The 12,483-nt window shown below is 33.1% G+C and overlaps 1 protein-coding gene across 5 annotated transcripts in view; it reads left to right on the forward strand.

Moving 5' to 3' along the window:
- LOC148599502 (von Willebrand factor D and EGF domain-containing protein-like) overlaps window positions 1-12,483 on the forward strand; it is a 62,871-nt gene that overhangs the window by 23,313 nt on the left and 27,075 nt on the right. For all 5 annotated transcript variants that reach the window (XM_088557426.1, XM_088557425.1, XM_088557423.1 and 2 more), the window contains 8 exons: window positions 908-1,140; window positions 1,985-2,056; window positions 3,757-3,889; window positions 6,843-7,051; window positions 7,658-7,731; window positions 9,643-9,706; window positions 10,314-10,511; window positions 12,095-12,264. In XM_088557426.1, coding sequence (XP_088413552.1) covers window positions 908-1,140; window positions 1,985-2,056; window positions 3,757-3,889; window positions 6,843-7,051; window positions 7,658-7,731; window positions 9,643-9,706; window positions 10,314-10,511; window positions 12,095-12,264 — 1,153 coding nt within the window. The remainder of the gene's footprint in view (window positions 1-907; window positions 1,141-1,984; window positions 2,057-3,756; window positions 3,890-6,842; window positions 7,052-7,657; window positions 7,732-9,642; window positions 9,707-10,313; window positions 10,512-12,094; window positions 12,265-12,483) is intronic.

The raw sequence follows: 12,483 nt of genomic DNA on the forward strand, positions 1-12,483 counted from the left end.
GATAAACAAATGCTCCCAATGAGCGTTTTAAGGCACGATACCCAACGCTCCCAGCAGGTGTTTAAATGTACTATAGATGAACGATGAAAAATAATAATATTTACAAATAATGAAGAAAGAATAAGTAGAAAATTGAATGAATGAAAATATATAAATTAATAATGGCAAAAATGTATAACTTACAGTTGAATCAAGGAAATAATTGAAGTACAAAAATAAATGCTTCTATCGTGCTTTTAAACGAATGCTTCTATCGTGCTTTTAAACAAACGCTCATATCGTGCGTTTAAACGAACGCTATTTTCATGCATTTATTTAAACAGACGCTTCCAGCATGCGTTTAAACAAACGTTTCTATCATGCCATTAAACGAATGCTCCTATCCTGTGTTTAAATGAACGCTTCTATCGTGTGTTAATCACACGTTTAAATGAACGCAAAACGATGTGAAAACGCACCATAAATGATGCACAAACACTAAAATAGGAAACGTTTCAAGGAGTGTAAAAGAAGTAATATTAAGATTTATGAATGTCTAGATAAAGAGTATGTTCTCTACTTTCTGAAATGTGTTGGCAATTACATTTAAAGGAGACAATACCTAAAAAAAATGCCATATCTTGTCTGTGTTCTATATCTGCAATTGTGTGGTTTATTCTATTAATAGGAGGTGGTATATTAAGATTTATGGCTTACCACAATATGAAGTTTTAATCTTAAGGTAGCTGCATATAAGAAGAATTGGTATGTTTAGAAATTTAAATTGGCAAGATTAAGTTCATTAAGTTAAATGGTGTATTTGAATAGAAAAGTAAAAATTGTCTCACAAAGTTTTGTTTCATACAACAGAAATGTGTTAGAAATTACATGTATCTACCTTGGTAATTTATATTAATATATGTTGCAGATATAAAAGTACAGATATCAAAACCTAAATTACATGTGAAACAATACCCTGATCGTGTGTCAATTGTGTGTTTGTTTAATGTACACAATATAACAGTTTACCAGCACAAACCAACCTTCCTTGTGACATGGGTCAGAATGAGAAGTGGTGTATCATCAATCATCAGGTTCAAATTCATAACTGGCACAAAAGATCAAATTGTTCTGGGAAAAGATGTCTACACTGGGGACATGGTAAGGATTATATTTTCCTTAATTTTCACTCAACTATAAGCTAATGGGTGATATGTTTGAAACACTGTATCTGTTTTTCTCAAGCTTGACTGAGCAACTTGGCGGGTGTTTCTAGAAAAGCAGATGATGCTTACCCTACCGGTGCACCTGGTCCATGCTCCCAGTTTTTAGTGGAGTCCAAGTTGCTCATTTACTTTTGTTACTTTGTATGTATGATTTTAGTTACTTTATGTTCTTTGTTGTGTATGTCTGTTTTCCATGTCTGGTCTTTGTCCCTGGATTACATTCTTTTGATTACCGCTATAACCTTGGTTCCCTTGATTACTCTTTGATTACCGCTATAACCTTGGTTCCCTTGCTTACTCTTTGATAACTGCTATAACCTAGGTTCCCTTGATACTCTTTGATTACTGCTATAACCTTGGTTCCCTGGATTACTCTTTGATTACTGCTACAACCTTGGTTCCCTTGATTACTCTTTGATTACCACTATAAACTTGGTTCCCTTGATTACTCTTTGATTACCGTTATAACCTTGATTCCCTTGATTACTCTTTGATTACCACTATAACCTTGATTCCCTTGATTACTCTTTGACTCCCAATCCATGCATTTTGATTTTACCAGTGTTTACCTTAAATTGAAGTGAAAGTTAACTATAATTTTAAGTTAACTGAATTTAAGATTCGGTTAACATGCTGTCTACAGCAAGGCTGGTGTATTAATACTTTAATATTATTATGTAAACTGTTAATAGGCTTGAAAAACAGTAACTTTCAATTGTTAATATGTTTACCCACAGCATAATTATTATAGAAATACCAAAAATGTTTTCTTTCAATAGGTTGCCTGTGAAGTGATGCCAGTTCATCAAACTCAGAGCAAAGTCTCTGAAACCCTATTTCTAGGAATTCAGGTAACATTTACCTTATGGAAATAAAGAATGAGGTACACTTAGGGATGTTTTTGGCCCCCTTCTAGGTTGAATTATAAAACATTGTAATAGGATGTAACCAATCTGCATTTTTGTTAAGGATTTGTGGTAGTACAACAAAGTTACCATATTACAATTTTTTGTTTGTTCTTGTAGATTAATTTGAATTGCATGATCAGGTTTTTGCAAAAATAGCTGAAATTTGGTATAAAATTGTGCATTTTTTTATTCAAATTTTGTTATGCCTGTGCCAACGTAAACCCACCAAAACTTCAGGAATTCTGAAAAAATGCTTCAGAATATCAATATATTACATGGGTCTTCATTGGCGCAGACACTTGTATTTCATGTGAAATAGCTAGTTTAGTACTGGTTTGTAAAATTTGAGAAAATCAACTCTTTTGACCAGTGATTATGACTTAAATGTGCAGTGTAGATAAAGGTTAACACTTTTGTTCGGCAAGTAAAAATTAACTGTGACTAACATCAATTTCATGAATATAAGAGGGCCAATTTCACCTTTTATGTATCTCAACCTTTGTGTAGCTAGCTAGCTACATATAGTTTATATTACTAAGCTCTGAAATTGCAACATTTTCACATGGACATGAATACATAAAAAAATTAGCATTATGGTGAAATTTTAGCTGCAGTTTTATTTTTTGCTATTTTCCTGTCAAAAGCTGTAGTGCAAAAATAAAACTGTTATGAATATTTTTTTGATGACCTTCATACTATAATTTAGGGAATGATTGCAAATTTAAAACTGCACAAGACTCTATTGATCACCGAATTCACTGAAAAAGGTGGCACAAAAATTTCCCAGCTTACAGCAATTGTCAGGAGCAAGAGGTTTACTTAAAAGGGGATTTTTTTAGCTGCTTTTGCTCATTTTGCCCATACCTTACCCAAAACTAACAAAAGTTTCTAAAAAAAGGGGGTTTGACCCTTCAGAGCCTACTCTGAATCTGACCATCTAATTTGACCTATTTTTTTCTATGAATAAAGTGTTTAGATGATATGGTTGGCACATGGTAAATTTTATACCACAGAATTGTTTGTTTAAATTTGATATTTAAATCATATGTACATCTAATAGTAAAAAGATTTCTTTAATATGGCAATGGATGGCTTGTAAAACAGTTTTAAAACAAAGCACCCAAATTTTGCACAAAAATAAAAGAGTTATCTCCTTTCTGCAATGAATTTCAATACCTTCTATGTATTTTTTTTCTCTTTAACCATTGCAGTCAATCAAAAACTGACATTCAAATTTGAGAAAGGATGCATTTATGATATGAAATGTTTGACAAATTTAAAAATTTTTGAGAACAAAATTTGTCATGTGCTACCCACTGCCTGGTTTTTGCATGGGCACCCTCTTAAATCATGATGAAAATTAGTACTCATTCATTTTACTAGAATCATCCAAGGTATAATGGTTAGCACGCTGGATAATGGTTGGACAGCTGGACTGTGCCCTAAAATTTTTCCATCCAGAAAAAAATATGTGCCTTTTTATTGAGTCACTTAATTATTTTTGCATATTTTTTACAAAGACAGCTACCTAGCAATCAGCAAGTCAGAGGTCAATTTCTTAAACAGATGTACGTGCAAAATGGGTTGTACACAATGCTATTTTCTTTTATTACTTCATTATTTACAGAGTTTTTATCATACAGGTAATGGAAACAGGAATTGCAGTGTATGAAAATGGAGGCCCTGTAACGCTGACATTTGTTTCTACAGTGCCACTGGTCTGTGGAAAGGATAGCTGTAAACTAGAGATGGTTCTAACTGTCAAATACCCAAAAGGTTTGTATTTACTGGCAAGTACACTCCTTGAGACGTTTAGGTTTTCTGCATGCACGATACCCAAATGCACACTTAATGCTCACCAAACGCATGAACGCTCACAGCGTGCGTTTAAACGCACGATAAATGAATGCTCTTAGCGAGCGTTTATACACGCAATAGACGAACCCTCATATCGTGCATTTAAACGCACGATAGACGAACGACGAAAAATAATAATATTGACATATAATGAAGACAGAAAACATAGAAAATAAAATTAATGAAATTATATAAATTAATAATAGCAAAAAATATAAAGAGTAATCAAGGGAACCAAGGTTATAGCAGCAATCAAAAGAATGTAATCCAGGGACAAAGACCAGACATGGAAAACAGACATACACAACAAAGAACATAAAGTAACTAAAATCATACATACAAAGTAACAAAAGTAAATGAGCAACTCGGACTCCACTAAAAACTGGGAGCATGGACCAGGTGCACCAGTAGGGTAAGCGTCCTCTGCTTTTCTAGAAACACCTGCCGAGTTGCTCATAAAAAGTCAAATCCGGGGTAGACAAACGAGGAAAGGAAAACTATGACCTGTTGAATACATCAGTTTTCATGGTGCTGATGGATACACCATAACGATTCACGAGTTCATGATGATAAAAAAACAGTTGAATCGAGGAAATAATCTAAGTACAAAAATAAACAAATGCTTCTATCTTGCATTTAAATGAACGCTCCTATTGTGCTTTTAAACAAATGCTCCTAGCGTGCGTTTAAATGAACACTTCTATCGTGCGTTTAAATAAACGCTTCAACCGTGCGTTTATCATGCATTTAAATGAACACAAAACGAAATGTAAACGCGCGATAAACCATGCACCAAAGCTTAAATAGGAATTGTGAACATCTCAAGGAGTGTACCCTAAAGGTTTGTAGTCACTGTCAAGTACCATAAAGTTTTGTAGTCACTTCCAAATACCCTGGTTGTTTACAGTCAATGTCCAGTTCTCTAATTGTTTGTAGTAAATGTCAAGTACCCTAAATGTTTGTAGTCAGTGTCAGGTATCCTTAAGGTTTGTATTCATTGTTGAGTACCCGAAAGATTTGTAGTCAGTGTCAAGTACCGTAAAGGTTTTTAGTCAATGTCAAGTACACGTAAGGTTTGTAGTAACTGTCATGTATCCTAAAGGTTTGTATTCAATGTCAAGTACCCTAAAGAATTGTATTCACTTTCAAATACCTTAAAGTTTGGTAGTCCTGTCAAATATCCTAAATGTTTGTAATCACTGTTAAATATCCTAAAGATTTGTAATCACTGTCAAGTATCTTAAAGTTTGGTAGTCACTGTCAAACATCCTTAATGTTTGTAGTCATTGTTAAGTATCCCAAAGATTTGTAGTCACTGTTAAGTATCCTTAAGGTTTTCATTCACTGTTAAGTAGCCTAAATATTTGTAGCGACTCATTTGCAACAGTTTGCTTTTGCAACTTTTTCTTGTTTGCGAAATAGGCAAAAGTAAATCACTTGCAAAAATATGTTGGTTTTCACAGTATGTGTATAAGTATAAAATTTATAGGAACACCTGATGAGTTGCTTAGTTCATAATATACACTAATGGTGTAAGTGGAAAAATTAACAAAATTGAACAAGAACCTCCTCTTCAAAAGATAGACCATGAACTTGATGGTCAATCATTATAAACAGTATATGCTATTTATTATGATCAGTTCTCCTGCTACAAAGTTGCAGAGAGTATAATTTTTTTGGACTGGTCTGTCTGTTCATCTGTCATCTTAGTAGTGTCTTGTCTGGTATCTTTCAAAATTTTATAAGGTGTTCATAAATTTAAAAACTTGGATTGGAACAATTTTCATAGAAATTCGTTGAGGGGGACCGTTTTATCGGAGGGGGGTTTTGGTAAAAATCAAAGATCTATGGTAATTGCTTAAATATTGCCTTTATTAGCTCACCTGGCCAAAGGCCATGTGAGCTATTGCCATCACTTTGCGTCCGTCGTCGTCGTCCATTAACAATTTAAAAAAAATCATCTCCTATGAAACTACTGAGCAGAATTATATGAAAATTTGCACAGATGTCCCTGAGAGTATCTTGCACAAAAGTTGTGTTTAGATTTTTGATCCGTCAAAAAACATGGCCACCATTACTAAAAATAAAACATTGAGGTCAGACATTAGTGTTACACATATATCTCCAAAACGTTAGGTTAAGCCAAATTCTGACTGGGTGAAAGTGTTTAGCATGATAAGGTCTATCTGTGGTCAAATATTCATTTTAATCTGTTATGCCATGTTGGAGTTATTGCCCTTTTTCGATGTTTTTTTGCTATTTTTAATGTTATTTCTTTCAAAAATCTTCTCCTTTGACTCTAGTTGACCAATTAGAACTAACCTTGGTATGAATGTTTCTTGGGGTACCTTGCACAAAATTTATGTTTAGATTTTTGATCCGTCAAAAAACATGGCTGCTGTTACTAAAAACAGAACAGAGGAGTCAGACAGTAGTTTTTTGCACATTATATCTCCAAAACTGTTTTGTTTAGCCAAATTCTTTCAATTATAAGGCCTACAAAAGTCTCAAAGTTGTCAGATGACTGCTTGTAAGAGTTATTGACCTTGAAACTTTCCATTGCTGAAATGATTGTTATGATAAGTCCTACTAAAGTTTTCTTGAGTCAAAATTGTTAGACAACTTCTTTTTAAATTTATTGCCATTGAAAGACAAAATTTAACCAGGTGAGCGATTCAGGCTCCTGAGAGCGTCTTGTTTTTTTGTCAGATTTCCATCAAACTTGAATGAAGTGTTGGTAAATATAAATGCTTGGGTGGGATTGTATTTACTGGGATCTATTTAAGGTGATCACATTTTTTGGAGAGAGTACAGTATGAAAGAATGATCAGTATGTGAAGATAATCAACTAGATTTTTTTCATTATTTTCAGGTGACAATGTTTCTAATATAGTACTCTCCAGATGTATTCTACAGTTTCAACCAGACAGCAGATGCCAAGGCACTGGATGTATAACCCAACAGGTCAAGGTTGCCATGACCCCTAACCTTCACTTTTATAAGGTCAAGGAAGTGGCCTTGTCAGGTTATATCTATGTGGATGATCACATTCAGTGGAATCAGGCTACTGTACAGACTAAGGTACATGTATGCTTTATAATGTTTAAAAACCAGGCAGGTGGTGATTCACCATATCTCAAGATAATCAATGAAATTGGTCAAATATATTTGTTAGGTCCTAAATACAATTTGTGCTACATTAATTCCCTTGGATCTGCTACTTATTGTGAAATAACTTTTGACATCTTATGGTGTAAAAAATTATGACGGGAAATTTTCCTGCTCTTTTCTGTAGTAGAACTTAACCAGATTTTAAGTATTAATATCTCCAGGGCAACTTTTATTTTCACTTTCATTTTTGAATACAGTTTCTATGAGAACAATAATGTACTGAAGGATTTCCAGTCAAAAATATTTTGGATAAGTGAAAAAAAATTACAATGTCAATTGATGATGCGAATTTTATGGTAGCTGTGTACACATATATTATCTGAACAGCTGCTTTTGTCTGAGGGCTGATATTTATGTACGAATTTGGCTACATATATATACTTATATACAGTCAGGTGAGGCTTTAAATTAAACAGACTTGTCACCAAAAATACATTGCAAACTTTTGAATTGAATTCAATCACCAATGTAAGAAAAGTTGTGTATAATTCATGTTTTCATTTTTTATTTCTATAGATAAGAGTTATAGACCTTCCATCAGCTTCTTGTTACGTAACAGCTGGAGTATTCATTATGTCTTTCCAGGAAAGGTAAGATGTTATAGTCAGATTATCTGACAACAAAAAATGGTATGTCATGGATGAGGTATGGTGTGTTTTATACTGAATATGTCAAAATCTGTATCACATGCTGTATCAACCCGAGACTCCTCTATCATCCCAATGCCACTGGCCCGTGGGGTGATATAGGTCGAGGGTTGATACAGCATGTGATACAGATTTTAATATGTCATGTTCATTATATCCTATATTTTAACCATAGTTCAAGTATAGTCTTTGAAGGGGTGTGATATAAGGTATGCGATATAGGTCTAGGGGTGTGATAAAGAGTATGCAATAGGTCTAGAGGTGTGATATAAGGTATGCCATATAGGTCTAGATGTGTGATATAGGTCAAGAGGTGTGGTATAGGGTATGTGATACAGGGTTTAAACAATGCATATACAAAAAAGTTATATTTTAATCTAAATATATGATAATAATGAGATGAAGCGTGTTGTAACTTAGGAATACTAGTAATGTATTGTAAATGAGGACTGAGATATTGTAATGAGGCATAATATATTGTAAATGAGGTCTAAAATATAGTAATGACGCGTAATGTATCGTAAATGAGGATTGAGTTGTTGTAATTTAAGTCAATTATGTATCGTAAAAGAGGACCTAGATATTGTAATGAGGCATATAATGTATTGAAAATGAGGACTGAAGTATTGTAATTTGGCATAATGTATAATAAATGAAGGATGCTATATTGTAGTGAGGCTTGATGTATTGTGAATGAGGAATGACGTATTGTAATGAGGCTTGATGTATCATAAATGAGGACTGAGATATTGTATTGGGCATAATGTATTGTAAGTGAAGAATGCTATATTGTAATTAGGCATGATAATGTATCATAAATGGGCGAATGGTGAACTTATATTGAGGTGTGGTGTTCTATGAATGTGGATCAAATGATAAATTGAAAATGGAGAATGAAGGAATGATGCACTGTAAGCAATGAATGATGTATCAGAAATGAGAAATAAGGTTCTCTTGTCAGGAATTCTTAATTGAGGACTGATGTACCTTTAATGAGGACTGGCATGACTTAAATGTGGATTAATGTATTGCAATTGTGAAATGGTGTACTTTAATTGAGGTGTGGTGTACGATAAATTAGGAATAATGAATTAAAAATGAGCAATAGTGTATTGTACATGAAGTTAGATATTTTAGATGAGGAGTGATATATAATATTATATATGAGGTATCATAAAAAATACAAATTAGGGATGGCATGTCATGTCTTAAGATATGTGTTTTGTATATGATGATTGGTTTATTTAAGAAATAAATCACAGAAACTCAATTTTGTCATTGTTTTACCACGGGCTGACCATTTATGTCATATTCACAGAAACTCAATTTTGTCATTGTTTTACCACTGGCTGGCCATTTATGTCATATTCACAGAAACTCAATTTTATCATTGTTTTACCACCGGCTGGCCATTTATGTCATATTGTTTTACACTGAGTGATAGCAAAGGGTACAATAACAACATAAATGGTCAGACCGTGGTAAAACAATTATAAAATGGAGTTTCTGTGATTTATTTCGATTCTTAAATGACAAGTTTCTTCACATTTTTGAATAGACATAGCTTACGTGTTACAGGAAATGTTGGTCATGTTTTTATCACTTTTTTTTTACCATGGATGTGGTCTAAAGAGCTTTGAAGCACGTCATATAAGAATATAATTTAAGAACTGGGTAAATGTTCAGACTTGGAATTACACTATGTTCTATATCATATGAAACAATCTAGAGTATGTGGTGATCTTTACAATTTTAGTTCAATCCATATTTAGGTTAAGTAAGCATCATTATATGGATTTTGAAAATACATATGGTATACCACAATAATGATAAAATTCATTAACTTTTTTACAGCATTTCAAAGTTACCTAGAAGAGGAACATACATCCTCACAAAGAGTCAGAATAATGAATTGGAGGTATATAGAATAATAATGATCGTTCAAATCAGTTTAGTATGCCTTCGGCTTCAGATCAGTTGACAAGCTATTGAATAAAAAATGCTCATTTAAAAAATATGCTTTATTGAAAATATGAATTGATTTTACTTCACTGGAATGAAATTCCCCTGACAACTACAGTTTATATTGATGGCTTAAGATGAATGTCTGACCCTCAGCTTATTGGGCAAAATAAACTTATCAATTTTCTTAGTTTATTTTGGTAAAAAATTGACAATCTGACTTGTACACTTACATCGACCTATAGATAAAAAAATACAGTATACACCCAACTGTATATCAGGATAGTGCATAATCCTAACCTACAGTCTGTCATTTCATCCTTCTGTTTGTCTATCACACTTAAAGGACCCTTACCGTGATTACCATTATGAGGACTTCTTCCTCTATAACCCGTCAAGTATTTCACAAGATCTCGGCTTTATTTTTAGTCGGCCATAGCAGGAGTGTTTTCTAGGTGTGCTTATTACATCTCAGCAATTTAAAGTTCTACCCAAACTACATGTGACACTACCTGCCTGATTTCTACAAGGACATGTACTAAATGGATACTTTCATTTTTCAGGTTCATATCCGAGTGAACAGCTGTACATCTGAGAATCTGCTTTGTGTTTGTGGGATAATGGTGTATTACCAGCAGACTAAGATCGTGGTAGATAAATGTCACCCAGAGAACCAAGGGAAGGCTATTACTGTACAATACAGACCAACTTCCAGTACCAATATCAAGATATATGAAGGGAGACATGGGAAGCTTATCTATGTAAGTTAATTAGGTCATCTAACATTTTCCAAACTAAAGGGCAGGCAGGCATATTATATTTTTTTCTTCCACCATTTAAGTGAAAAATGCTGTCAATTTGAAGGAAATTGTCCAATCAAAATAAAATGTTTTTGTGAGGGTGAAAAAATTGGGTCGGGAGAGGATAAGTATCCAGGATATTTGTTTTGGCTTTTAGGGTATACATAATGAAGTAATGATGTGAAGGGAAAGGTTCATGAAATAATCATGCACTTCATTAATCAAATTTATGCAAATAGAACGAAAGACCATGATTAGGGCACTGTATCACCTTTGTTGATATGTGGGGGGATGTTAACATTCATGAAACAACCAAATTAGGGCTAGACTGAATAATTCACTCTAAAAACATTTATTAAATTTTGGCTGATGTGACAGTATGCAATAAATAACATGTACAACCCAATATCAATATAAACAAGACACATATATGACAAATTATATATACATTTGTATATAGCAAACAAAATAACATTGGTGGGCAATGTAAAATATTGAAATACCCGCCATAGGCATCTCAAAAATTGTGGGAAAGGAAAAGTTAATGAACAGATGAATGAAAAATTAAGTATATTTTTGATAAATAATATGTTTATTCCGGGAGGGTTGAGAGGGTAACTCAAAATCTTATTGAACTATGGAGTGCAACTGCCAGTGGTTGGAAAATTATATGACAGTAAAGTATTCTTCTAATTATTTGTAAAATAAGGAACATAACATATAGAATAAATAATAACAACAACCATTTATTCTCATGTCAGTGTAACTACTTGTTTTAGTGAATTTATTAAAACTGTCCCTTAATAAATTTATTTTAGTTCACTTCACAAATTGTGGTTGTTATTTTTGTTAATACTGCCTTTAACCTCATTATGAACTCAAATTCTGCGTAACAAAACCTTAATCCTCCTGTTACCATGGTGACTGAATCATGTACATGTTTGTAATGTTAGAGATAGCTCTGAGCTTTAAAAAACTGGAAGGAATTAGAAAGTCATGGTCAGTCTGTCATTATTATTAAAAAAAAATGTCTAATTTTTCAGTAATATTGATGGAGCGTGAGCAACATCCTATATATGTAGAATGTATGACTAGAATAATGAATGGCTAAAAAATGTTCTGACAGAAGTGAAGAAATTTGTTGACATGGAAGTAAACGATTGTGCAAGGGCAGAGGTGTTGTTTTGTCTAAAATACATCACTGAGCTTCGTCCATCATAGGCATAGCCTATCATCATATTAGTTTATCAAACTTACTTTTTACTGATCTTGCAGTGGCATGTTTATTGAAGTTTATGAAATTTTTTAACCAAAGTCCTGTATGGCAAATAAGAAACTCACTAAACATGCTATAGAGTTATCTTTTCTGAACCTCTAAAATTTTGTAGCAATGATTTGATTGAGTAATTGGAAGGCCAAGAAAGATTAGACAATTGGTGTTAGGTTTGATTTTTAATCTACAAGGTTAATATGAAGAATTATCACTTAATGACCTTTGACACTGACCAGATGTTACTTTAAATTTCGTGTCTATTTCATCGCAGGTTATCCTTGACAATAAAGGTCAAATAAGAATTGACCTTACACAAAGAAGTATGTCCTTGACCATTCAACTGTCTGGTTACTATGGTGACAAGGTGGATGGATTGTGTGGACATATTGGAAATAATACTCATCATAGCAATATTATAGGGCAGCTACAGGGGAACTGGAGGTATATATATAGAACTGCACTCATATGCTATAGGACTTGTAAGTCTTTTTTCTCATTTTATTTGTATCCAGAAAATTTTCTATTTTGTGTCACCATACCAAACTTATAATAGGGAAGAAATGGTTTAGCGTCTTTTTTATTGTAGTATATAAACATAAAAGATTTTTGTTGTTAAGATTTTAGTCCTTTACTTGATAACAACCACTTTTTATGCCTTTG

The sequence above is a fragment of the Perna viridis genome, chromosome 13, assembly GCF_037379345.1.
Source record: "Perna viridis isolate PV_CMFRI_1.1 ecotype Kerala chromosome 13, ASM3737934v1, whole genome shotgun sequence".
Classification (NCBI taxonomy): domain Eukaryota; kingdom Metazoa; phylum Mollusca; class Bivalvia; order Mytilida; family Mytilidae; genus Perna; species Perna viridis.